The sequence below is a fragment of the Monodelphis domestica genome, chromosome 2 (assembly GCF_027887165.1).
Source record: "Monodelphis domestica isolate mMonDom1 chromosome 2, mMonDom1.pri, whole genome shotgun sequence".
Lineage (NCBI taxonomy): Eukaryota > Metazoa > Chordata > Mammalia > Didelphimorphia > Didelphidae > Monodelphis > Monodelphis domestica.
The window spans coordinates 524,139,420-524,167,156 of NC_077228.1; the positions used below are offsets into that span (position 1 = coordinate 524,139,420).

The 27,737-nt window shown below is 52.2% G+C and overlaps 1 protein-coding gene across 11 annotated transcripts in view; it reads right to left on the reverse strand.

Annotated features, from left to right (window-relative positions):
• The window catches only part of CUX1 (cut like homeobox 1), a 294,746-nt gene that overhangs the window by 57,178 nt on the left and 209,831 nt on the right, over positions 1–27,737 (reverse strand). For 6 of the 11 annotated variants that reach the window (XM_056819806.1, XM_056819813.1, XM_056819811.1 and 3 more), the window contains exons 9-12: positions 24,185–24,233; positions 15,644–15,748; positions 7,083–7,271; positions 2,380–2,438 (exon numbers count right to left, since the gene is read on the reverse strand). In XM_056819806.1, the coding sequence (XP_056675784.1) occupies positions 2,380–2,438; positions 7,083–7,271; positions 15,644–15,748; positions 24,185–24,233 (402 nt within the window). The remainder of the gene's footprint in view (positions 1–2,379; positions 2,439–7,082; positions 7,272–15,643; positions 15,749–24,184; positions 24,234–27,737) is intronic. The other 5 variants (XM_056819814.1, XM_056819812.1, XM_056819810.1 and 2 more) reach the window with 1 other exon arrangement.

Genomic DNA, 27,737 nt, shown 5'->3' on the forward strand with positions numbered 1-27,737 from the left:
CACCGGCTAATACACCGAGAGAATGAACTCTTCCCCTCTTTTTAGGGGTGGCGTGGGGCCAAGAGGCAAAGATGTGATTTGCTGGCCCGGGGAGACATTCCCTCTTCCACCCTGCAGTTTTAGGGAGTTGCCTTGGGTCCTGAGGTTAGTTAACTTGCCCAGGGCCACACAGCAAGATCAGTTTGTGCTCCGGACCGATGAGGCAGAGGCTTTGGGTCTTAACTCGCCCTTCCTTGGTGGAGGAGATGTTCCTTCTAAAATTACACACGGATCCCTGCCGTCTTAGACACTTTTAGAGGGGCCTGGGGAAAGCAGAGGCTGAGAAGCCTGTCCAGAATCAGAGCCGGGGTCCGAGGGGGCCCTAGAAGCCAGGATTTCCCCACTCAGGGGCCCGCTCTCTGTCCACTCCCCCGCTCCTTCCCAGCCCTTTCCTGCTCTGTCATCATTCTCCGCCACAAGAACATGATGGCGGGCTTCCTTGGGACAAAGGCCCTTTTGTGAGGGAGGAAAACTAGTTATTGCAAGGAACTGCTTTGATTTTCTGGAGTGTTTTTTAGAGCAGCTCAAAAGCGGAGGGCCAGGGAGTCATCAGCTCTGTCAGGTTTCCTTCTTTTTGGTGGAACGGACATTTCTTTTCATGGCTGCATGGGAGGGGGAAACACATTCAAGCAGTTTTCAGGAGCGGAGAGGTCTCTGAATGTGAAAATAAGGGCGCGCGTGTGCGTGAAGGAGACGGACAGACAGACAGAGGCACAGACAGAACCCCTTCTGCCCTCCTGACAGAGAGCCGCACGCCTGCAGAGATGGGTCCCTGGTAGCAAGCTGGCCTGAGGGAGGCATCAGCCCGGGCTTCCGGGCTTAGTCCCCAGCCTCTGGCACTGGAGGCCATCTCCAAGCAGCAAGTAAAAGGGCTCTTTTCACCAGGCAGCGCAGCCCTTGCCGTGCCTCATCCCCAAACCCTCTTCCTCTTGGGCCCTCAGAGGGGAGGAGAGTCCACCCAAGGGAAGGCGCCATCTCCACACGAGGGAGCCAAGCTCGATCCTGCCTACCCCTGGGGCGGTGTGAGGCCGCCCCTCCCCATCTCGGGCCTCAGTCTCCTCATCTGTAGAATGAGGCCACTGCTAGTCCCAGATCCTCGGCCCCGTGACCGAGCCAAGCCACTTTGTTATAGACTGTGGATGCCAACAGGCCGGGGAGGGCAGGATGGTGCGAGGGATTCGGCAGCGAAGAGACTGACCGTGCTGATGCTCAGGAGAGCGGCTTTCCTCTGCCAGCGCCCCCGCGCCCTCCCCTGACTGCACGGACTCCTCTCCCTCCCCGCATGTCTCTGTGCAGGGAGGGGAAGGAAGCGGCGGCTTCGTTTGAGCTCAGAGCCTCACTGCCGTCGGCACCTCCCAAACGTCCCCCAAGGGATCAGAATTCAGTCCGGGCAGAGCACAGACACCCCCTCCTGTTTCGGTGTCTAGGCCGCCAGGGGCTCCAGGGCAGAGTGCTGGCCTTAGGGGTCAGGAGGACCTGGGTTCGAATCTTCCTCCTCCCACCAAGTCTCAACCTCTCCAAGTGTCAGCATTCTCATCTGCAAAATGGGGACCTGAACGGCACCCCCTTTCTGGGCTGTTGGGAGGATTAAATGAGATCACAGAGAAAGAGCTTTGCAAATCTCAAAGCCCTTTTTGCATGCTGGAGACGGTGCACCTGGCATGCCAGCAGGTAGATCTGGGTTTGAAACTTCCTGCTGCTGCGGACTCCCCGTGTGACTTTGGGGGGTGAACTTGTCTGCATTTCCTCATCTATAAAGTGCAGAGCTTGGACTCTACGGCCTCTGAGGTGCCTCCTGATCTTCACATCCTCCAGGCCTAGGAGGCACACAGGAGATAGAATGCGGGGCTTGGAGCCAGGAAGACCCGAGTTCAGATCTGGCCTCAGACACATAGGAGCCATGGGACCCTGGACGAGTCACCTAACCCCGCTGGCCTCTGTCTCCTCACCTGTAAAATGGGCTGGAGAAGGAAATGGCCAACCACGCCAGTATCTCTGCCAAGAAACTCCCCCTGGGGCCACGGAGAGTCAGACAGAGCTGACCGACGGATGGCGCCTCCCTCCTGGGATTCTCTGCACCCTCGGCCGTCTCCCCGGTGGAACCCGAGCTCCCCGAGGGCGAGGACTGTGTCCCCAGGCCCAGCCCAGCGCTTTGCTCCTATCCTAGCAGGGGCTCACTGGAGGCTTCCCTGACCAAGTCGAGTCTGTTCCAGCCACGTCGGGGGGGTGGGAATGGGGCCCCGTGGCTGGGCCTCCCCGGGACCCCGCCGCCTTTCCAGGGCTTCTCCCAGCAGCCCCGGGCCCGCGGCTCACCAGCGCCGAGCGGGCGCCATGACTTACTTGAGCTCCTTCTTCACTTCCTCGTAGTCGGCCTGGCCTTTCAATTTTTCTTCCAGTTGCTAAAAGAGAGGAGAGAGAAACTGTACTCTTGGCAAGAGGGAAAACAGGTCCCTGGAGAGGCCCTTCCCCCCGCCCTGGCCAGCCGCCCCCCCGAAACCGAACCACGGGCGGGGGGCCGTGGGGGAGGGAGGGGGCCGCCTCGGATGTCCTCCGTGGCTCCCTCCCCTCCAGCCTGACCCCCAGATCCTGGTGGAGCACAGAAAAGGGAGGGGAAGGAGGGACCCGAGAGGGTGTAGAAGAGAAGAAGCGGAAAATACAGGAGGCCGGAGCCCTAGACCCGAGCTGGAGCCCTCAGGGTCCTCTCCGGCGGTCGGGTGAAACCCGAGGACCCCCCTCAAAGGGCTCTTACGTCGCCATCGGAAACGCCACGTTTCCGGCTGAGGTTCGCAAAAACGAAGACGGGTTTTTCTCCCCAACCTGCAGTCTCTCCGTGGACCCCCCAATCGAGGCGACCAACTCCTGATGCAGCCCCGCTCGTGCTCTGCTCAGAGACCGCCCCGGCAGGGGCCGAGCAAGCGGCTCTTTGGGTGGTGTCTGACGGTCTTTGCTGATGGGGGGCTCGCTACCTGCCAAAGCGGCCCGTTCCACGTTTCAGGAGGGGACGGACGGCTCTTCGCTTCCTATCGAACCGCCGCCTGCCTCTGGAATTTCTGCCCAACCGCTCCGTCAACACGTACCAAGCAGGGCCTCCTGATGCTGCTAGCGCCTTTCTACCGAGCGGGCATCGTGCCCCAGGCGGGGCCCTGCCCCTGCGCGAGGCCTCGGGGGCCGGAGGACGCTTCCCGCTCCTCCCCTGTACGATGAGCGGCCCCGGTGGAGGCCCTGTTGAATTCTGCTGCTTCCTGTCGTCCCTCCCCTTCCCGCAGACGTGCTCCGCAGCTCTCACTCGGAGAAGGGCAGCGAGGGCTGGGCCGCGGGCAGGAAGGGTCACGACCCGGCACGCGGGACGTCCCCGACACGTCTTTCTCCCATTTCTGCCGCCCACAAGCCGTCTAGAATGACCGACGAGATGCGAGTCACGGCTGGCCCCGGAGCCGTGGAGCCGCCGGAAGGAGGGGTTCAGACTCTCCTGAAGGGGGCCCCTGCGGCCTCCGGGAGTCCCTGGGACAGCCGGGAATTCCGACCGCCCTGGAATGTTCAACAATGAAGCGGAAATCCTTTGGCCACGTCCCGAGAAGACAGGAGCCGTCGGTGCTGACCGGTGCTGGATGGCCGAGGCCGAGACGGACACGAGGGCAGCCCCCCCATGCCCCGGGATGTGCGTCTTTCCTCACGAAGCCGCCAAAGTCCTGCCGGACCAGTGACTGGGGAGAGCGGCCCGTTCGGCCCAAATATCAAGACCGAGGCGTGAATGAACTCTGACCCCAGAAGCCGGAGGGGAGGACACGCACGTGAGTGGAAGACGGATGGCCTCGGGGCCAGCCCAGCCGGTGTTGGAGGGGGCTCGAGAAGAAGGGGCGCCGCGAGTCTGGGAGATGCTGAGAAGAGACGGTGGGGGCCAGCGTGTGGCCAAGGACGAGAAATGGGGTGCTGGGAGGGGCCCGCCCTCCTGGCTTGGGGACGGGCGGAGGACAATGAATCCAGGGCCGACGGGCATCTGCTCCCCCGAAGGCTCAGCATCACTAAGCAGCAGGAAGCCCTGAGAGCCTGGACGGCAAAGGGATGGCGTGGGAGACGGGAGGGCGGAGGGGAGGCTCACGTAGAGCCGCTGCTCCAGCTCGGCAATTCTGGAGATTGAGGGTCTTGGGATCCCCATTACAGTCCTAAGAATGATGAGGGGCCCCTTCCAAAGAGCTTTCCTGGCGAGGCCTCTACCTAGTGCGATGACCAGAGGGGAAGAAGAGTCTCTGAAGTTACGAGGAAGATCGTTTTGTGCTCGCAGGCCCTTGGAAGGGTGTTGGGGACCGGGGACCCCCCACTCTGGGAGGCTCTCCCCGACACCCCAGCTGGCCTCTTGTACAAGCTGCTCCCCATCCTATCCGGCCTCCAAAGCTGCCAAAGGGATCTTTTTTAAGGACGGCGTCAGATCACGTCACTCCTCTTCTCAACAGCTTCCAGTGGCTCCCCAGCACTCCGAGGATCAACTACAAAAGCTTCCATTAAAAAAAACCTTACCTTCCATTTAGACTCAGTCTAAGGCAGAAGAGTCAGGCCATGGGGGTGAAGGGACTTGCCCAGGGTCATATGGCCAGGACCTCCCATCCCTAGGCCTGGCTCTCGATTCATCTGTCCCCCCAGCTGTCCCCTCTACAATCTGATTGTCCCCTTCCTCGGCAGCATATGAGAGGAACTCCTTCATTCTTCTTTGGGCTCAAGGGGCCCCGGGGGATCCAACCAAACTCGGGGGCCTGGACGTCGGCATCTGTCAGTCACTCTTCCTCCATCCCCCTGGCCCAGTGCCCAGCACAGCCATGGAGGACGGGCCCAGAATGAAGAGGAAACAGGGAGAGGGCAGGCCAGCATGCAGGCCACGCTTGGGCCTCCCCCAGGACCCCCTCTTGCCATGTCTTTGTGCCCCCATACAGGATCGTGGGGCAGAGCAGGGCTGGCAGGGCTCTACCAGAGGGGCTGGTCGGAGGCCAGGCAGGGATGTGCTGGGCTCGCGGGCAGCGCCAGGAAGCTGGGCAGTGCTTCCCAGTGCAGTGCACTCCTCTCCCAAGCTGAAGAACAGAGCGTGCAGAGAGTGCATGAAGGCTGAGAAAACACTCTACCAGCATCACCTCGTGTCTAGGAAGTGTTTCGCCAATCTCCATGCCTTTGTCTGGGCCCAGACATGGTGCTCCCTCGCTGCTGCCTCCTGGAATCCTGGGCTTCCTCCAAGTGTGAATCTTAGATTGACTCCATCCTGCTTAGTCTTTAGAATTCTAGCAACCAGGAATGTCTACACCCCTACTTAAGGATTAACTGTGAGGAGGATGGCCTATGACCGACATGTGCTAGCAAGTGACACATGAGAAACAACTGAAAGACCCCTGAGCTGTCCTAAGCCAAGCTTAAGCCATCATTGGTACACGTGAGATGCAGGAAGTGAAGTAAAGAACTGCCTTTATATTTTGCGTCACTTCCTGTGATTGCTCTTTCGGTGGTGTTGGGAGCTGTGGGCGGCATTTGGCGTGCTTGCAGGTTTTGTTCTGTAGCATGGCTTAAGTGAGGCATCTTTCTAAGCGACCTTGGTGAGTGGTTAGGCTGACTCCTCCTTTCCTTGACCTCCTAAAAGCACTATCCTCCTAGGAGGCCTCTCATCTCAGAGGAGACCTTGTGGCTGGAAGCCGAGCTAGGTTTAATCTTCTGAGAAGGCCCTTTGGCTGAGGCCTCTGAACTCCCTTTGACTTACTCCAGGCTGGAGAAAATCTCCTACCTGTACCCTCTTCTCCTTCTTAATTTCTTCCTTCTATTGTAATTAAATCACCATAAAAATCCCAAACTGACTTGAGTATTTTATTGGGATTGAATTTTAATCCCTGGCAACCACTAATATATTCAGTCAACAATCCTAATTTTACCCCTAACACAAGGCTGGGCGTCCATGTGCCCAGGGATCTTTGTGACTCCTGCTCGTAAGGGCCCTCCTCGAATGAGCCCGCTGGAGCCTGGAGCCCCACAAGGGCAGGCTGATCCCTAAGAATGCTGCCTGCTGGCCCTGGAGCCACCAGGAACACAGCGATCCATGGAAGGGAAGCAGGGGCTGCACAGGGCGATCCTCTGTGATGCGTATTCTAAGAGGGGGCCGGGATTATGTCTTGGGGTTCAGGGCAACCCGTTCCCCCCCCCTCGAAAGGCCACTGCATCCCTCTCATTCCCCCACAGCCCTGGCACACACGCACTATCTGTACCAAGTTCCTGTGTGAGCACCCAGGTGGGCCCCCACAGCTGAGGGTCACTGGATCTATTCTCTAGTGGAGGGCCCCGGGGAGGAGACAGGCTCATGGAGTAGCCTGCCAGCAAGGGAGGTCGTTCACGGTGGGTTGTACCCATATCCGTGATGGATCATCTCACTGAGGGTAAACTGAGTCACCAAGGAACAACCCTGCCCCCATTTCCTGCCAGCTCTTCCTGATGGAGGGGACCAAGGCCTCACGGAGGGCCGCCTTCAAGGATGGGAGGCTAAACCTCCTCCCTTCGGGATGCAGGACGTTCCCCCATGAGGGGATCCAGCGGGGCCCCCCCAGGCCCAGAGTGGAGGCGAGCCTCCTGCCGGCCCATTCCCGACACAAGCAGGGCTCCCCCAGGCCCCCAAGAGCGTCTTTGGGGGTCACCCATAGAGTTGATGGGAAAGAAGGACTTCTTTCAGCTCACGGCCAAACACTCCTGAGTGTGAGGGAGCCCAGAGCCCTGGACCTGCGCCAGGCAGAACAGAACCAGACCTGCGCCAGGCAGAACAGAACCAGACCTGCACCAGGCAGAGCAGAACCAGACCTGCACCGGGCAAAATTTGACCTGTGCTGGGCAGAACCTGACATGCACCAGAAAGAACCAGACTGCAATGGACAGAACTGGACCTGCACTGGACAGAACCAGACCTGCACTGGATAGAACAGAACTGGATCTGCACCAGACAGAGCTGGACCCGTGGAGGCCACTATGACTTGGGATTGGAGGGCTGGCCGGGCCGCAGTGGGGACAGGCCATGGGGGGACTCTTACTTTGAGGGTGCTGTTCTTGGCACTCAGCTGCTGCTCGAGCTGTGAGATCTGGCTGGCCGAGTTCTCTCGGAGCTTCGTCAGGCTGGCCTGGAGCCGCTGGACGTCCTCCACGAGCTGGGCGATCTCGCGCTCCTTGGCAGCCAGTTCCACTTCCAAGCTGGAGCGGGTCAGTACCTCTATCGCCTGCTCCTAGGAAGAACAAAGCAGATGATGAAACGGCACCAAGGCCGGCCGATGGCCGGGAGGGAGAGCTGGGACTCGGGAGGGGAGGCGGAGGGCACCGGTGGGGAGCAAGCTGCCAGGCGACCACAGAAGAGAGCTGAGTTCAAGGATCTGGAGAGAGCACAGGGGCAGCCAGGTGACTTGGGGAATAGAGAGCCAGCTTTGGAGATGGGAGGTCCTGGGCTCCGATTTGGCCCAGGGTGCCCCCTCGCCAGGAGACCCTGGACAAGTCATTTCACCCCAGGGCCGAGCCCTGTCTGCTCTCTTGCCTGGGCACCTTTAGGATGGCAGATGGAAGGGCAGCTGCGGCCCCCGCGCTCTCCTGACAAAATACTTCTGATGTGAAACAGGCGTGAGGCGGGCGGGGAGCCCGGACGCCCCTCCACGGCATGGAGGCTCCTGGTGAAGGGGCTTCTCCGGGCAGTGAGGGAGCCCCGAAGGCCGGCACAGTGCCTGGCGCGTAACAGGCACTTCACAGATGAACTGATCAGGTCCGTCCCCTCCCTGTCTGCATGAGAACAGGGGCCTGGCGGAGGCCACTCGCCCGACGCCCTGCACGAGTCCTGGTTCTAGCAGGCCGCACAGCCTCTGCTCCAGGCCGTCGAAGGGGCTCCTGATCCTTCTCTCTCTCCCCTTCTCTATTAGAATCGGTGCCGTGTCCGGGTCCGAGGCAGGAGAGCGGGCAGGGCTGGCAGCGGGGTGAAGTGACGTGGCCGGGGTCACGCCGCTAGGACGCGCCGGAGGCCCCATGTGAGCCCAGGCCCTGCCGCCTCCGGGCCTGGCTCTACGGCGCCACTTCTCGAGGAGCCATCTGGAGCCGAACACGCCCAGGGCCAAAATGTCCCAGCAGGCGAGGAAAAACTCCGCGAGCTTCTCATGGGAAGCGGCCGTTCCCCTCCTCTCCTAAAAGCCAGATAATGGTGTGAAAGATGAGCATCACCACCACATATCTGAAGAGTGTTTGCAGAAAACATTCAGAGAACAGGAACCGGGCAGGAGCCAGCAGGGCCTGTCACGGGAGGGTGGCAATGGCAGACCCAAAAGTTCCTCCTGGGAGTGAGCGTCTGGGCAGAAGCAGCCAGTCTCCCCCCCCCCCCCCCCCCCACCGCTCCCCCGTCTCCTCTTTGCCCCTTTCTCAAGACATGAAGGCTCAGTCAAGGTATCCAGCTGCTGCCCAGAAATGGAACGTGGGCCAATCGAAAATGATCTGCCGAATGTCCACGTCTAAGATGTCGTCACTGTTCTCAATGGAATTCGAGTCTCGTTACGGGGACAAATCGAACATACATGAAGCAGCTCCCCGGCCACTGGGAGGACATCGCCATTCGCCGTGCGGCACTAACGAAGGGGATCTTGGACAAGGGGGGGAATGGCCGGCCTGGGCAGCGGCACAGCAGGAGTCGAGGTGCCAGGAGTCTGGAGCCAGGCCCAGCGACGTTGGAGAGGAGGAAGTCCGGTGAAGCTGTCTGAACGCGCGCCCAGAAGGACAAGGCAAACGTGGGTGAAAGCACCGACGCCGACCTGGTCCTGAGAGGCGTGTCACTGGCAGCAGTGAGCATCCCGCGCCAGGCCATGCCCCGCGTGTCTCGGGTAACCGGGCGCGGCTCACGCAGCGGAATGGAAGCATCGACGCTTCTACAAGACGACGCTGACCTCAGGGATGACCTCAGGGCCGGGCTGTGCAGCTGCTGACCCTTGGCTCCCAACGTGTGAGAGCAGAACTCAGAAGAAGGAGTACCGGGACCCAACGAAGGCAAGAGTCAACAGGTTCTAGCAGCTAATTTAAAATGTATCTGTGGGGAAGAGCCAAGATGGCAGAGAAGGAACACGGACCCATCTGACCTCTAACAAAAATGTCCTCCAAAAAACAAGGAAGCAAGGCCCCAGAACGCATTCTGGAGCGGCACAACTCACCAAAATCAGAGGGTGATATCATTTTTCAGCCCAAAGCAATTTAGAAGACTGGCATGAGGGCTCTAGTGCCCCAGGGTGGAGGTAGAGGGCAAAGCAGTGCACCAGGGCAGGCCCCAGGATGGCGGCAGGCCCTGGGAACAGCTGAATCAGCAGCAAAGACTTTGGGAATTCTCAGCCACAGATGGCATGGGGGTGGGGAGGCCAGACAACTGCTTAGAAAGCTCACAGGGGTCCCTTTGCTGGCTCTGAGTGTGAGCCTCTTGTTGTGTTGTCTATACATAGATCCAGGTACCAGTTCTGGGTCACAGAAGTTTCAGGGCGAGGAGGAGCCCCAGCACATGCCAGCACTTATGACCACAGGGGTGCAGGGGACTCTGGTCACAGTCCCATGTGGGGAAAGAATACTTGTGGTTACTCACAGACCAGAGCAAAGGCTGGGAGAGGATTAACTATAATTCTCTTCCCATCATACCACCTTGAAGAACTGAAAGCAGATCAATCCCCAGAATCAGCTCTGAAGCAGCTACACAAAGAACCTGAAGCTTGGAACAGTGCTCCTCCACCACAGGTCCAGAGCCCAATGTTAACAGTTTTTTTTTTTAATTAAAAGGGGAAAAAAAGGCAGGAAAATGAGCAAACAACAAAAAAGAAACTCAACACAGAAAGTTATTTTGGTAGACCCAAACTCAGAAGACAACAAACTCAATACTGCTACATCCAAAGCCTCCAAGAAAAAAAATGAATTGCTCTCAAGTCCCAAAAGAATTAATGGAGAAACTAAAAAACAAAAAACAAAAGAGAGAATAAAAATTGCAAAAAGAAATGAGTGATACAGGAAAATCATTTTAAAAAATCCAATATCTTGGTAAAGGGGGCACAAAAAGTACTAAAGAAATTAATAAAAAACCAGAATAGGCCAATTGGTAAAAAAAAGGCACAAAAAAAAAGCAAAATTGCACAAATGGAAAAGAAAGCACACAAATTTACTAAAGAAAAGAACTCAAAGTAGAACTGGCCAAATGGAAAAGGAGGTACAAAACCTCACTAAAAATCATGTCTTGAAAATTAGAATTGGAGAAATGGAAGCTAACAACTCCCTTAGACATTAAGAAAGTCAAAAGAATGAAAAAAAATAGAAGAAAATGTGAAATATCAGAAAAAACAACTGATCTGGAAAATAAATCCATGAGAGATAATCTAAGAATTATTGGACTACCTGAAAGCCATGATCAAAGAAGAGCTTAGACACCATCTTTCAAGAAATCAAAGAAAACTGTCCAGATATTCCAGAACCAGAGGACAAAATAGAAATTGAAAGAATCCACTGATTGCTGCCTGAAAAAGATTGCAAAAGGATAACTCTCAGGAACATTATAGTCAAATTTCAAAACTCCCAGGTCAAGGAGAAAATATTTCAAGCAGCCAAAAAGAAACAATTCAAATATTGTGGAGTCATAGTCAGGATAACAAAAAATTTAGGAGCTTTTGCATTAAAGATTCAGAGGCCTGGAACATGATATTCCAGAGAGGAAAGGAGCTAAGACTTCAACCAAGAATCTCTTATCCAGAAAAACTGAACATAATCCTTCAGGGGGAAAAATGGGTATTCAATGAAATAGAGGACTTTCAAACATTCCTGATGAAAAGACCAGGGAAAATTTGATTCTCAAATATAAGACTTAAGGGACACACCAAAAGGTAAACAGGAAAGAGAAATAAAAAAAAAAAACAACAATCAATAAGTTTAAATTGTGTACATCCCAATATGGGGAAATGGACCATGTAACTCCAAAGAACATTGACATTATTAAGGCAGTTATAAGGAGTATATATAAAGAGAAGGCAAGGGTGTTGAGTTAAATATAATAGGATGATACAAAAAAAAGATAAGATTAAGGCATGAGAAAGAGGAATGTATTTGGAGGAGGGTAAGGGAAAAATAGAATGGGATAAATTATCTCACAAAACAGGCATGAAAGAGCTCTTACAGTGGAGGGGAAGATGGGAGAGGTAGAGAGGAGAGCATGTAAACCTTAACTGTCATCAGAATTGACTCAGTGAGGGAAGTGCATACACAATCAATTGGGTATAGAAATCTCTTTTCCCCAATAGGAAAATGGGAGGAGGGGAACTGGATATAACAGAATGGGGTGTGGGGTTTATAGAAAAGAGGGCAAATTGGGGAGGTGGGGGAGTCAGAAACTAAATAGGGGGCAATAGGATAGAGAGTAATACACAGTAATCTTATATGGTACAAATCGTTTTTTAAAAGTCTGTAATAAAGGGCTCATTTCTCAAATATATAGAGAAATGAGATGGTAAGAATACAAGTTATTCTCCAATTGATAAATGAAAAGGATATGAACAGGCAGTTATCAAATAATTAAAACTTTATAGTGTCTACAAAAAATGCTCTAAATGACTATTATTTAGAGAAATGCAAATTAAAACAGCTCAGAGGTATCAATTCACACCTATCAGATTGGCTATTATGACAGAAAAGGAAAATGACAAAACTTAGAGGGGATGTGGGAAAATGGAGACAATAATGCCCTGCTGGGGGAATTGTGAACTGGTTCACTCATTCTGGAGAGCAATCTGGACCTATGCCCAAAGGGCCCTTTGACCCAGCAATATACATGACTAGATTTGTATCTTAAGGAGATAAAAAACAAAAACAAGGAGGAAGGGATTTTATAGGCACAAAAATATATCAAGCAGCTCTTTCTGTGGGGCAAAAATTTGGAAAGTGAGGGGAATGGCTGAGGAAGTTAAGAGTATAGGTTTGTTGTGGAATACTATTGAGCCATAAGAAGTGACAAGCAGGAGGAGCTCAGAAAAATCTGGAAAGACTTAGACTAGCTGAAACAGAGTAAAGTAAGTAGAACCAAGACAACATCGTACAGTGACAGGATTACTCTACAATGAACAACTACAAATTACAGCTATTTTCATTCTCATCAATATAATGATTTAAACTATCCCAAAGGATTCATGATTTTAAAAATGTCATTTGCTTCCAGAGAAAAAGAACTGATAGACCAAAGAAAACTTTTTTTCACTTTCTTTCTTAATTTTTAATAGTTTCCTTCTACAAAAGGATTAATATGAAGAGATATTTTATGTGATTGTGCCCAAAATTTATATGGGATTGCTTGCCATCTCAAGGTGGTGGGATTGGGAGGGTGGAGAGAGAAGGAGAGAATTTGAAACTCAATATTCTTTGAAAAATGTTGGAAATTGTCTTACATGTCATTGTGGAAAAAATAAAATCAATTTTTAAAAAAGGCACCTAGGGATAAGATGTCAAAATTCTTGAAGAATGGAAAGAATCACAATGGTATAAATGACCCCTCAAAGCAATTTAACAAATATCTGCGATCACCAATACACGTGTATCCTTTCTCATCCCTATGATATCTTTAAGAGAATGGCCTCGGCCTGTCCTTTGGGGGTTCTGGACACAAAGATGAGGATGTCAGCCTACAAACAGAAGGCCACAGCTCCAGGCACCCAACCAAAGGAGAGATTTAGAGAATACTTATTGATACATTCTCTTCTGTTCCTTCTCAGATTCAATGTGTGAAATGCTAAAGGACTATTCAAAGTCAAAGGAAAACCTAATTTTAAAATATGATTGGGATTCAGTCAGAGGAGTCAAGTTGCTGGAAGTAAATGCCAAGGGCTAAACATTTATTGATGTCATCGAGACCACCCAGGAACGGGAACCAGCTCTGCTCTTCCCTCTTTGCTGAACAGAACCCTCGCTTCTCTTGCCTTTGCTCTTCAGCTCCCTATCAGGAACACCGATGAGCATTTATCTAGCACCTGCTGTGTACCAGCCCCTGGGTGAGGCACTAAATGTCTGCCTGAATGGAAAAGCATGGGTGAAAATGGGCTTTTTGTGGGCAGCGCCCTGGAGCTCACCCCAGCCTTCAAGGGACCTCAGTTCTAGGAGGGAAGCGGCCAGGGAGCTTTTCTTGGACTTTTTCCAGGGCCTTGACCAGAGGGGCTCCAGGAACCTCTGCCACATGAATGGCCAAGAGGATGAAAGGAATGATTATTCCGTTATCATGGCAGATGAAGTCACACGAAATCTTCAGAGCTGGGCTCGTTTAGGGTTAGAAACAGTGGCATACTGGCGAGAGCGCAAGGCCTAAGTGCCAGTCCCACTCACCAGTCACATGACTCTGAGCCTCAACTTCCCCCTCTGGAAAAGGAGGATAAAATCTCCACTTGGCCGGCCTCTCACCCATTGTGAAGATCGAAGGGCCCTTTTTAAAGACTCGGCAGTGCTGATACAAATGTGGGGTCTCAATGAGATTAGTATGGTACTACCCTGGCGCTGCCTCGAGGACAGCTTCCAGAATGGCTGGAGAATACAAGATGGGGATCCATCGGCCCGTCCGGGTCACCACTGAGTAGACGTCTGAGGCCTTCCTGCCCGCCCACCTCGTGATCCCCAGGATGCTTGGACGGCATCTGCCGCTCTGGCCCTTTCTGGGCCTGCTTTGGTTATTTGGCCCGCTTCCGCCTGGCAGGGCTCCGAAGTGACCGAAAGGCCCGGCCGGGGGAGCTGGCTGGGATCGGTGCCAGGAAGGGCCCGGTGTGATAAGGGGCTGCCCGGCACAAAGCGCCGCCCTTCCTTAGAAGGAGAGCCATGCCGAGCCGGCAATGAGGACGTCCCACGGCCCCGAGTGTCTCTCCCCATCCCTCTGGGTGCCGTTTTATCTCGCGAATGGTATCAAGCCACGGCAACAGCTGGTTCTATAAGAATTACGTCTAGGGTAGAGGGGACGGTCAGGTGAAGACCTGCATGAGCACTGGCGGACATTTAGGGGACCTGAGGGGGGTGCAGTGGTCAGCCCCATTTCACAAACTGCACAACGGAGTCTGAGAGAGACGAAGGGACTTGCTCTGGGTTACACAGCCGGGGGTAACTCGTGTCCTCCAGACTCCAAATCCTACAACGTTTATTGGGCCGCCTGGCATCTGACTATGGTTAAGTCCTCAGTTTCTATATCTGTAAAATGGATATGAACATAGACTGCTGAGGCTATCGAATGAGACAGCACGTGGAAAGAGCCTGGCAAAACGTAGAGGATCATATGCATTCCAGTTACAATTGTGTCAGCTATTATAATTAGCAGCAAACACGGCCCTTTTCACAGCATTACAGAGCCAGACTGAGGCCGAGAGCCGTTCCCTAACTTGTTCTGGGCCCCGGAGTTCGCACACTCCGGCCTGGGACGTGAACCCAGGCCTTCCTGACTCGCGTCACTTCATCCTCTGGGACACGCCACGTAATCTCAATCTCAGTGCTAGCATGATTTTAGATCTGGCTTGAGAAGTCTCATTCAATAGAGCAGAAATGGAGGCTCCAGGAGGGCCGGGGTCTTGTCTTCGGGCGTGGCTAGGAGGCCCACCTGGACCTTGAACGCAGGACCTTCATGACGAATGACGTGGAGGCCAGAGCTTCTTCCCCTGCGTGGCCTCAACCTATCCATCCTCACCTTTCGTCTGACTTTATTTCATTTTGGCGTGGAGGCTAACGTCCTCGTTTCTTTTGGCGGGGGCGGTGGGGGAGGTGGTTTAGACAATTAGTCCCCTTCAGGCCCTACGCGTGCGACGATCCACCTCAGCTGGCATGACGTGTCCGGGAAAGCGGCCCTCTGAGGTGGCCTTGGTCAAGGCCCGAACGAATCCGATCTCTGGGGAAGAGCGACTTTAGGAACTTTTAGGAAGCCGCCCCAGATCAGGGAATTGACGGCTTGATCAATTGAGGGACAACGATGACATTCAGCTTCTGAAGGAGCTGAAAACATCCCCACCGGCTCGAACCACCAGAGAAAAGAAGGGAGGGTTGTGATTTATCATCTCCGGTCTGTTGTTTCTTAGTAGGGACGGTCACGTTCAATGTATGAGGACACCCCTAACACACACAAATGACCAAATTGTGCTCGTTTGATGAAAAACATGCCATCCTAATCTCGAGAGAAGATCCCAGCACGCTGGCCTCCATCTTCTGGACTTGCTGAAACAAAGGACTGCCTTATTAATAGAGGCCAGATCTAAAGGCTGACTTCTGGGTTCTTTCCCCCTTTTACAGGTTTCATAAACAAGATATTCGCTTATATTTCTATCCCTCCTAACTAAGAAGATGAATGTTTGCTCGACAAATTTCTTTCCTTTGGCTGTGACCTGCTAATTCATTAAACAGTCTCAGCAATGTAATCTGGTTAAAATCATGTTCCCTGAGAATATAATTTGGATTTTTTTTTAGCTCAAAATATCAATCCCCCAATAAGAAGCGGGGGGGGAGGGGGAAACCTTTTCTCTCCCCCAGCCACAAACATAAATAGCTGATGCTCAACCACATGAATGTCAGAAACCTGTAAGAGTCAATGAATATTATATTCTCTCACCACATCAGGGGCCTTCTGGATCTGAGTAGCAAGCTGGAGAGATTTGTTGGCTGACGAGAGTTGTTCCCTTAAGGTCTCGGCCTCTCTCTGAGCCACCTCTGCCCTCTGAAGGAAATGAAAAGGGGTGAAAAGAGAAAGTACGTTCAGTTGAACAACTAACAATTATTACAGGAACATTCATCAATTCATGCCCGACTGACTATAATTGATTTTCCTAAACACTCAACCTAATAAATGCTAGAAAAAAACATAGAATGTGATGGATTTTTATTTTAAACAGTACAAGGAAGAAATAATTGAGCGATTATGACAGTAATTTAACGCTAGGAGCAAGGAATCCCCTGCTGATACTAATGCTGCGGCCCACTGAATTTCCCAGACTGAATAAATACAAGTGGAAATGGAGTCTTTTGATTCAATTTCTTTCTCTTCTCATAGACCAAGAAGATTTTATTGCAGGCTTACTCTTGGGACTAATTCTCACGGGTAAACAGTGAATTAAAGACACTTTGGCCATTCTCCCTCGAAAACCACGCACAATGTTGGTCTTGTTTTTCCTCAGAAAGTATTTCCATAAACGCGAAGGGCGTAAATGCGGCTTCTCCTGAGAGAGTGCGGTGTTGTTGGACATAGTTAACCCTTCCCCGAAAACGGATTCCCAATACCAAATAGCCGGAAACGCATACATCCTGGGCCAATTTGTAAAGTGAACCAGGGTGGGGTGGGGGAGAAAGAAGAGAAGAAGCATGGGTGCTGGGGAGAGATGAGGAAAGAAGGGTAAGAGATGTTCCGAGAGAAGGCAGCAAGGAAGGGAATGAGAGATTCTGTGCTCCCCACCCAACCATTAATTCACATTCGCAGTCCATAAAAGAAAAACAGATGTCAAGAGTTCCTAACAGCAATGCACTTCTGCCATTCAGAAGGGGGCATGAGGATGGCTACTCTAACATTTAGAAAACTCCCCTTTACTCATCCATCCATCCATCCATCCATCCATCCCCACCCATCCCCCAACGACTGAGTTTTTGGGTTTTATGATGACTAGATGGACTGATTGGGTACCGTTTGTAGAGCACCGGGAATAACTAGGAGCCTAAAGTTGATGATGGTCTGTATTTCTCCTTAGTCTGGGCTTATATAGACTCACTCTTAGCGATTACAAAATCTTCACGAGGAAGGAGTATCTTAGACTAAGTAGGATATTTATTATTTTTTCTTCCTTTGTATAAAAACATTTAGCCAATCATTTTAAGGGCCCAAGGAAAAACAGAACAAAAAAGTTAGTATTCTGTTATACTTTCTGTGGAATCCAGCCTTGTCTAAGTAATGGATTTTGCAGCCTTAAGCAATTTTGCTGATGGCTTCCATTCAGAGCAGCATTGTTTTGTGATTCTATTCACTTTGCATGCAAACAAACCACAGAGGATATTTCTAATAGATGTTAAATCTGCGTATACTGTATGCTGTCAGCTGCCCTTCCTTCTCGCATATTTTCCCTAGCTGATTTCACACATCTGTTGTAATCTTGTGAATAATATTAAACACAATTTCACAGTATGCCTTGCCTGGGAGAAGGCTAAACAGACACTCAAGAGGATGGCTTAAGGTGGAAAGTGGGGTTCCAACAAAATACCCACAAAAAAGGACAATGAGCAGCTCACCTAGATAGACCTGGGGTAGGCTCAATTCTCTCTCGCTGATATCAATTCCTAAATTATTAACCCCGCAAGATCTTTTATTTATTGGGAAACATTATTATGATTTTCTTTCTGATTCAGCATTTAAGATGTTTTTGATGATCACTTCATCAAATCAGAAAAATTTACCCTTCTGATTTAGCTAAATCCTCTGGTGCAAAATCCCTTCAATCCTTCCATAAAATATGAGTATTTTGACATTAGCTCTTTCATTGACTTTGAAAACACTCTCCTGCCTAGAAAAGAAGCTGTCATAGAACTAACCAATAGGTTAATAATCTCACAACTGACTTTTCCTTTAAAAAAAAAAGGTTGCTGTTGGATGACTTTAGAGTGGTAACAACACAGCCACCATATTGGATTAATGAAGGACTAGCTTCACAATGGACAGGGGACAATCATTAATTTTATTCTCCTCTTTTCCAAGCAATGCATTAATCTCATCAAAGGCATTCAATGTCTTGGAGAATAGCCCATCTAGACTTCAACTTTCATCACCCCAGGTTGGTTATTTCCTCCCAAGTTTTTTCATTTGCATTCCATTTTCGTGTTTATGGACAAAATCCCTTAGCAGGTACCCTGTCGGATAGACACACTATAAACATAAGTTAATATCTTTGTTTCTTAGTTTGTAATAAAATACCTTGAAAAAATTTTTCTTTATCTAAAAGTTAATATTTTTGATAAAATTAATAACCTCATCAAAAATGAAGGGAAAAAAACCCACCCTCAATGTAACTATATGATAAGAAACATTTACAATAAAAAAGACTTTTTTTGCAAAAAAAAGAGCCACTCTTACTACTAATAATGTATCAATTTTTAATTTCCTCCTGGTATTTCTGTCTTCTTGCTCATGGTGCTGTATTTATAAAACAATTATAGTATCTATGATATTCTTCCTCTTTCATTCTATCTTTTGGTATTAGTATTTCATCATATTTATGCATCTGTGACTTCAGTGACACAATGACATTACAACAACAAATGTCCTGATTTGTTTAGCCATTTCTTAATCATCGGACATATGGAGTCCCATCTTACCCTTCACTAGTTCAAATAAATAGTGAAAAAAATTGTTTTAGAGACAGCTAATATTAAAAAATCCCCAACTAATCCTTTTGTTGGAATCTTCATAGTATGGCCAACTCTTACTCTTCAGTGGTTAAGTGACTTCTTCAGGGTCTTATGGTCAAGAATTGCCTGAGGCAGGATTTGATCTTCCTGAATCCAGATCCAGTGTTCTAGCTCTTCAGGAATTCAGAAGTTCTTCCACCTTGGTCTAGTTGGCTCTGTAAATTTTTCTAGTCCGTTAATTCTCTGAGCTGGTTCACCATATACTCCAAACCTGCCATTCTCAGCTCAATGATGTCTTCTTTGCTGGTTTTGGCTTCCACTGAAGGCCTGGTATCCTCTACATTATTTTCAGAAGTATCTTGAAACACAGTTATCAAAATATTAATGAACCAGGTGGTCTCATTTGGAACCAAGAACTTCTGATCTCAAAGGAGTGCTGGTTTAAGAGGAAAGAGAAACTCTCCAACATGATGCTATATCATGCATGGCAGCCACTGATTCGTTGGAGGAAGAATCAGGGGAAGTGGCTATGGAGACCGAAGTGGTTTGAGTGGGAATACCCCTAATGACTGTCATTTAAAGCCACGTCAAAGAGCTGATCATTAAGGACGGTTCTATCTTGGTTAGACCAGTATGAGAAAGGCTAAGGTAAAAGCTTGTGATAAAAAAGCTTTCGAAGTTATGGGGGCAGGAGAGTGCAAGAGGAAGATCAAGGAAGGGGAAGACCCCCTGTTTGGCACAGGTGGGAAGATATTAATAGATGACATGGATGGAGGGCACAGAACCTCCTGGGGGACGTTTTTCTACTAAGCAAAAGGTAGGCTGAGGAGAAAATCATGGTAGGTTGAGGAAAATATAGAGAGAGAAGGGTGAATGGAAACCTAAGCTCAATTCGGAAAATGAGGACGGCACACTGGTTCTCTCAATAGTGAGCATCACCTGGTCTGGGTGACATCTACAGGTACTCAAAGCATCGTGCAATATTACCACTGAACTGCTATCGGTGAACTCGGACGATCATGGACAAAAGAGGGATCCTGGAATTAGATATGAAGGTGGCTCAGTCTTCAGATGAGGAAGGAAGAGACTAGACAATATGTTAGTGACTCGACTCTTGGCTAAAATCTGGAATGTATGAAGAAAGAGATGGTTTGTGAACACTCAGAAAGAGGGCAGGGCTTAGGGGCCACTTTTTCAAGGACAACCTGAACCAAAGTCAACTTATTGTCCTTCTCGATCGAAGACTAGACGATCGGGTTGAGGAATGCGTTGGAATGGTGTGTGGGGGGTTCTGCAAGGCTTGGGTGGAAGAGATGGAGAGATGTGCTGGAAAGTACCACACGGAGATGGAGACGTGCTGTCTGACCAGTCCCAAACGTGGTTGACAAGTCTCTCAGTCTCCGTTCGAGCTCTCCAGACCTTCCATCTCCACAATGGGTCTCAATCTGGCCTCCCTTTGACACAAACAATCAGACGGATGCCGGCTTTCACCAGTACCGTGGCTGCTAACTGCCGGTATGATTTCAGCTCTTTCCTTGGTGTCCTTCCAAGTGAGCTCCCTCAAGAAAGGCCAAGTTACTGCTGACAAGTCACTTCTTTGGAGGCGGTTAGAACGCAGGCCTCCCCCGCTGCCGGGCAGCATCGCTGTTAAGTCCCGCCCCTGACACGGAAGAGCTCGGGAAAGCCAGAGCGCGCCCCGACTTCTCTGCAGCCTGCCAAGGAAGGACGGCCGATCTGTGGAGGTGGGTGGACCTGCAGCCCTGGAGATTCCTCCCGCGGATGGAACATTTCTTCTCGCCCAACATAGCCAATGTTAATGGCAATCACTCTCCAGGGAGGGGAGGTCTGACGGCCACGTTCGCTCCGGTGACTCTCCAGAGCAGCCACACCAAGGACCCTTTGGAGGGCAGATGGCTTCCCCGAGACATAGAGATCATTACTGCCTTTATTGCCATCTCCTTCCCTATCTAGTCCCCTGCCATCTCTTTAAAATCTAACTTTCCAAACCAAGACACCCTTCATTAGCCACCCGTACACCCCATGTGAGGTCTCCTCCTCTGGACTAGAAGTTCCTTGAGGCCAAAGGACAGAGCTTTGGAACTGGGGTCAGGAAGACCCGAGTTCAAAATTGGCCTCAGACACTTCCAATTGTGTGACCCTGGACTAGTCATGTCACCTCTGTCTGCTTCAGTTTCTCCATCTGTAAAATGGGGATAATAAAGCCCCTCCCTCCAGGGATGTTGGGAGGATCAAATGAGAGAAGAAGTATAAAGTGATCAGCACAGTGTCTGGCACAAAGTAAGTGCTATAAAGGCTCATTCCCTTCCCTTCCCTTCCCTTCCCTAATGAAAGCTGGCCTTGGGGCAAGAACTTTTCCATTTATTCATTCATTCATTCATTCATTCATTCATTCATTCATTCATTCATTCATTCATTCATTGATTCATTCATCCCCTTCAAAATAAAACACCTACACAGGCCTCAGCCACGGGGCAAATTCCCACTTTTTGTGCCTGATCTATCATTTCATGGGCGCTTGGGTGCATGGAATTCCCCGTTTGGAAACTGCCTCTGCCAATACAGCTGGGCACCTTTTCTAGCCCGAGGGCTTGCTTGGGTCCCTGAGGTTCCCTGATTGGCCCTGCTTGCCGGGCCTGCATGTCTCAGAGGGAGACTGAGGTCGGCTTTCACGTTGATATGGCGCGATGCCTCCGTGGTCCTCGTGAGCAGATGACTGAAGGGGGCGCTGAGAAGGGGGCAGCCAGGTGGGGCCGAGCAGAGAACGTGGGGTACGGAATCAGGAAAGTGAGTCCAAATCCCCCCGCAGACACCAGCACCTGGAGGACCCTGGCAAGTCTTGCCCTTTCTCATCTGTAAAATGGGGATAAGGATAACAAACGCCCGGCAGGGTTGTGAGGAGCCAGTGAGCAAAGCTACGGCTACGGCCTCGCCAACCTTCCGTCGTGGCACGGCCGTCTCTTCTCAGCGTCTGGAGCCCCCCCCCCCCCCCCCGGCTTTGAAATAAGGCTTCCTTCGGCCCCTAATCTCAAGGGGTGATCCAGATCACAAGCCCCCGGAGCTGCTTTCTTCCTGACCTCCCTCCTGCAGCCCCAGGGCAGGACAGCACAAAGCTGTGGCTTCTTCATGATTGGAATTCTGAATCTTCATGGCTGCCCATGAAAATCGCGGCTCTTCAAGCCGGGTGCGGAGGAGACGCCTTGAGGGAGGCGCCTGACAGACCTCTGCCGTTCCGCTGCGGGTCTCCAAAGGCCTTCTGACGGCACGTCTCGGGCATGACTCCTCTGGCCCTCCCAGGGCTTCTCCGATGGAGGACACCACGTGAGCGCGTCCTGCTCTCTCTGGCTATGGCCCCCGTCACTGCTCGGCGGCTGGGGCTCTCCTCATCGGAGATGGCGGCTCCAGAAAGGAGGAAGCGGCCCAAAGCCGAAGGGCTGCGGGATGGGTCTCGCCTGGCACTCGAGCCGAGTCCCGGCCATGTCTCTGCAGCCCCGGGTCTTCTCCCCTTCAATTACTCTTTCATCTAGTCAGGGCTTTGGTCTGCCTTGTAAATCCCTTTCTCAAGTCTTCACACAATGAATGATGTCCCTGCAGATCCCCGCATGTTCCCTGGCCTCACCCGTGAACTCCCTCTGTGCGCTGCCACGCTCTGGGGAGACCACGGGTGGCTGGAGCCCCTCTGGAACAGGCCTGGGGCCAAAGCGTGGCCCGGTGCCCAGGGAGGCGGCCTCGTCGGGCAGAGAACGGTCACAATGGCGGCGGCTTGTGCCGACGAGCGCCCAAATGGCCTGGGAAAGCGGCCCCCAAAGCCGAATTGAATTGAGGTTCACCAATGATGGATGGACGATGGGCCGGGACCCGTGTCTGGGGCTGGGGACGCACAGACAAAAAGCCACCCAGTTCCTGCCCTTACTGGGCTGACGTTCTGGCCCAGGATTCCTCACGTTCTACTTGTCAAGGACCCCTCGGGTGATCTGGTGAAGCCAACGGATCCCTTCTCAGAATAACGGTTGAAAAGCACACACTAGATAGGATTGCAAAGGAGTCCTGCTGCCTGTCTCACAACAATAAAACGCAAATGTGCCCCCGAAGAGCCCCCCGGGGCAAACCACTCACCCCACCGGGGACAGAGGCCACCCGCTGTAAAGTGGGTGAGACGGGCAGCAGCCCAGAGCATCCTGGAGCTGCCCTCTCAGGGGGAAACAGACGCAGGACAGCCCTGGGGTCCTCTCACCTCCCAAAGAGCCGAAGAAGGAGCGGGGGCTGCATGAGCTGCAGAGGAATGCCATGCTTGGAGAGAGACCCATAAGGATTGGGCTACTTGGCTGGGAGGGTCGAGGCTGGAGGGCTGGCATCCGGCACGCGAGGGGCAAAACCTGGACGCTCCAGGGGGCTGGATTTCAAGTCGACGAAGGGAAGAGAAGGGAAGGCCTCCCCACAGTGCAGCTGACGACCAGGGCCAGGAGGCGTCAGGAGCTGTCCAGGCACAGGCGGGAGGATTGCTGGTCAGGCCTGGCAGGGCTCGCCCTAGCTCACTTTGGACGTCCCCTTCCATTCTGAGACGCGAGGATTTCCCATTAGCAAGAGGTCTGCATCGCGCCTCCGTGAACTTGTTTTTAAAAAACATTTGAACAGAATTGGTTTGCTTTGTGATCCTCTGGGTTTAACGTGAGGCATTTAAAATCAGGGTTCCAGAAGGGGTCCAGAGGCTTTACCAGACACAAAAGGAGAAGAATCTTGACCACAGGGGCTTATGATAAACCTCTAGCTCTTTGGGAGTTGGAATTTTTTTTAAGACTTTAGATGATAATGAAAAATGCATGGAAATGAACAAATAAAATACTATAAAATTAAAAAAATAAATAAAAAAAAAGACTTTAGATGAAACTATTAAAAAATAAACCTCTTCCTCCTTCTTTAGAAAAACACCCTGACCTGACTTAGGACTGCTCGTAAGTATCGGTGCCAAGACACAGGAGGTGAGCCAGTGGGGCTAAGTGACTTGCCCAGGGTCACACAACTAGGACAAATCTTTCCAAGGCCAGATTTAAAACCAGGATCTTTTGTCTCTATCCACTGAGCCACCCAGCTGTCCTGCTCTACTTCTTCCCCTATCAAAGGATGTTGCTGCTGTGTTGTTCCAGTCCTGTCCGATTCTCCATGACCCCTTTTGGCTTTTCTTGGCAAAGACAGTGGAGTGGTTTGCATTTCCTTCTCCAGCTTATTTACAGGGGGGTAAACTGAGGCAAACAGAATGCCGGGACTTGCTCAGGGTCACACTGACAGGAAGCGTCTGAGGCAGAAACGAACGTGGGGAGATGCATCTCCTTCATCCCAGGCCGGGAACACCGGCGCTCCCCCCTCACCGGCCCAGGCAGATGACGTGGACTCGGATCCAGCCGCTTCCCGGGGAATCCGTCGTACGGTCAGACTGATCGTGAGCGACGACGCGTGCGCTGCGTCTCTGCCGCGCAGGCAATGCCCCGCGCGCCCATTTTATGGCCGCAGCAGAGAGGAGACAGAGCACGGCGTTGCTGCTCTGCTCAGTCCCTTTATCTCCCAGGACACAGACTTGGCCTCCAGTCCATACCCGGAGGAGAGGCTCGCGGAGGGCAGCACCTGCCCGAGCGCCCCTTTGAGGGCCTGCCGGGAGCAGCAAACAGAGAAGCTGCCTCTCGGGGGTCCTCGTTCCCAGAGGCTGGTGCTCCGAAGACGCCCAGGATCTCCCCCCAGACCCAGGAAGTCTTACCTGGTTCGCTCGCTCCAGGTCAGTCATGATCATCTCGATCTCGTCAGCCCTGGGGAGAAGGAAGAGGGGAGAGAAGCGCTTTAGTGACCGAGCACACGAGGCCCCGAGGCGGGTCTATGGGACCGGCGGGCTGGGCCGCCCGGGAACAGCTCAATGCAGAGGCTGTGGGGAGCAGGCACTCCGGGCACGCAGCACGGGCACAGAGCCCCTGGAAAGTGGGGGAGACAGAAACCACAAAGGAACCGACCCCCTCAGTGTGGGCTCACAGGAGGAGACGGGCCTCGAGAAGTGGGCGGGGGGCTGCTTCGACCCCCCCCAAGAGGAGCCCTCGGCCCCATCCCCCACCGACCAAAGGCCTTCTGTGGCCTCTCAGCTGGTCACTGTGTGCCTGTGACTCCTGGGGCGCCACCCCAGGCCTGGGACTCTCTCTGAGGGGAGCCGGGGGGCTGTTGGCCTTGGTGGGTCGATCGAGGATCTTCCCCAGAAGCCAGCAGAGGCCCCGGGTCCCAGCCAGGGGAAGGGGATGGAGGTGGCGGAGCAGCACAGATGAAGCCCCCCTTCCCCCATGCTGCCTGAGCACATGAAAGGCAGCTAGTTCGGGGAGGTTCCGTAACGCCGTGGTGTCTCCGGGTAAGAGAAGCCCCAGAACGTTCGGATGCTCCAACTGATGGCTGACCGAACAGTGTCAGATCAGAGCGGAAGTTGGGGGGGAGGCGGGGCACCTCCAGACTAAACGCTTCCTGGTGTCATCACAAAATCCAACCTTCAAGCCATTCCGGACACGCCACGCTGCCACAGAAAAGCCGCTCTCAGGACAAACCACCAAGAACGTGCTCGACACGACGGAAAAGGGTGACGACGAGCCGGCTCGGGAGCTGCCCGTGCTGGCAGGCTGACGATGAGGGGGTGAGCGGGCGCCGAGGGCCGCCGCCCCAGGCTCGCCTCTGACGAAGGTGAGCGAAGCGGCCCACTTTGCTCCAACGGTCGTGTGGAGGCGCCTCTGGCAATGGCCCACACCATGCCGAAGGGAGGGCACCTCCGGCCGTGCTTTTGGGGAATGGAAGCCGCTGCGAAGACAAGCCAGCCATGGGCGGCGTCATTCGTGATTTCATTCCATAAATCACTGACACAAGGCTCGTGGCAGCGGGCGAGGGGCCGGGGGGGACCTCAAGTAGAGGCAGGAGAGCCTGGCGCAGGCAGCTGGGAGGGTGAAATATGGGCAGAGAGCAAAGGCTTCTCCCTTGGGCAAACCAGGAAGTCCTGGATAGGCAGGAGCCGGGTGGGGCGCCGGGGGCCACCAGGACCTGGTAGGCCCCGGGCCCTGCCCACAAGGCTGGCGCGTGGCTAGCGTCGCTGTCACAAGGGATGGGAGTTTGGCCACACGCTGCCAGGGACGGATGGGTCTGCCTCACGGCGTTGGTCCCGGGCGCCGTCCTCGAGGAAGGCGACGTCCAGGCTGCTGGGGGGAGGGGGAGGCCCGTAGAGCAGGCTGGACAAGAAGGAACGGGGGCCGTGCTCGGCTCGTACAAGACAGGAGCGGGCAGGGACCGGGCTGACACACAGGGGAAGTCTAGGCTTAGCCGGCTTGGCCAAAGAGGGGGAAGGGAGGGAGGAACCTGAAAAGAGGAGGCTGAGAAGGAGTCTGCATAAAGTGCAATGGGTGGCCTGGGAGGGGAGTCCTCGAGCAAAGCTTGAGCAAGGTCCAGCCTCGTAGGGTTGGAAGGATCCTCAGCAGCTATCTAGTCCAACTCCTAATTTGATACGTAAGGAAACATAAAGACCTGGATTCAAATCCTACCCTAGACACGTAAGCCTGGGTTTCCTCACCTGTCATTGGACTTGACTTCTCAGAGTCCTTCCGGCTCTCACCCGGAGAGATTATGGACACTTAGGTGACTCCCAGGTCCCTGGAACCCCTCATCCTAGAGGCCTGGGGAGGCCAGGCTCCCCCCACGGCCTCTACGAGGAGTGAGTGAAGGAGACTTGATTCAACCAGGCCTCAAGAAGCAGGAGTGGAGGCCCTCAGAGGACCCCTGTGAGAACGGCCAGAAAGAAATGAGGAGGGAGGGGAAGGAGCTGAGCAGGCAAGGGGAAGGCTCAGGGTCCGGTTTGGCTGGAATTCAGACTGGGAGGAGGACGTTCTGCAGGAGCTGTTCCCTGACTCCAGGACCGCGGTGCCCCCATCACCCCAAGTCCACCATCCCAAACGTCGTCCTCCTGGATCTGCTCCCCAACATCTCTGCAGCCTCTCCTCCTGGCCCCAGGCTCAGAATCACCCGGCTCACTTGGGTTGGACCCCGTCCCCTCGCCAGCACCCTCCCAGCTTCCTTTTGTGCTCACTAGATGGACAGGGATCGCCCTCCTTTTTCTCATTCATATCTTGGCCCTTGGCACAGTGCCTGGCACATAGGACCTAATGTTTCCCGATGGCCTGAGAGGGACGTCGGAGATCTCATACGAACAGAGACAGTGGCCAGAAGGCCCCAGATTCAAGTCTGGCCTCGATTACCCACTGGCTGTGACTGGGTCCCTTCCGCTCCCAGGGCCCCCGGCAACTCTCTAGGACTCCAAGCCGCAGAGAGGGGGTCTGGGGCCCACCTGCACTGCTGGATGGAGTTTCTTCTTCAGGAGAGCCCCAAAGCCAATGAAATCGCACAAACGAACCAACAATGAGAACGACCGTTATATCGGAGGATGAGCAAACCTCACGTTTTAATTCCCCCCAAAAGGCTGCTTTTAAACCACATCTGTAAAAGAATGTGGAACGTCAGACATGTAAAATAATAGCCGAACAGTGGCTTTGCTGCAGACTCCTTCCAGGCTCTCCCTCACAGAAAGATGAGAAGATGATGACAATAATTCAAGCCACTTAACCCCTGGGGGCCTCAGTTTCTCCATCTGTAAAATGAAGGCACTGAGCGGCCTCTAAGGCTCCTTTTAGCTCTAAGTCTGTGGTCTGTGGTTTATGACAAAACTAATCAGATGACGACGCTTCTTAAAAAAAAAAAACAACACAAAACTAGTTTGTTTGGTATTTTTGTTGGTCACGGCAGAACATTTTCTCTCTGACGACTTTCAGATCCTCCCCACCCCCTTCCTCTTTCACTAAATAAAAGGGGAAAAATTAATCCTTCCACAGAGCTATGCTCAATATCGAACTAAAACACACAGAGGTTAATACCACAACTATAAATGTTATCTTAAAAGTGCAGTAATGAATTAAATTGTATGCACTTTTTCAGAGCAAATGTCAACAATATTCCAAAGAGTCTTCCAAAAGGCCTCATTTTTTTCATTTTCAAAGCTCAGCTACTCCATCAGTAGCTGACATTCAACATTAGTATAAATTCACTTATTTTCAGAAGTCCATAATAATTACTTATACTGTTTGCTCAGCCAAACTATATATTATCAAAATTTCATTCTCTCACCTTTTTATGAGCTGACGAGACAGCCTCCCCTGATCTATTAACCTCGAATGCATTTACCCTCGGCTCTGACATCAAGGCAGCAGATAATTCTAGCTTGGCCTAGACTGTGGCGTTCTTTCAAT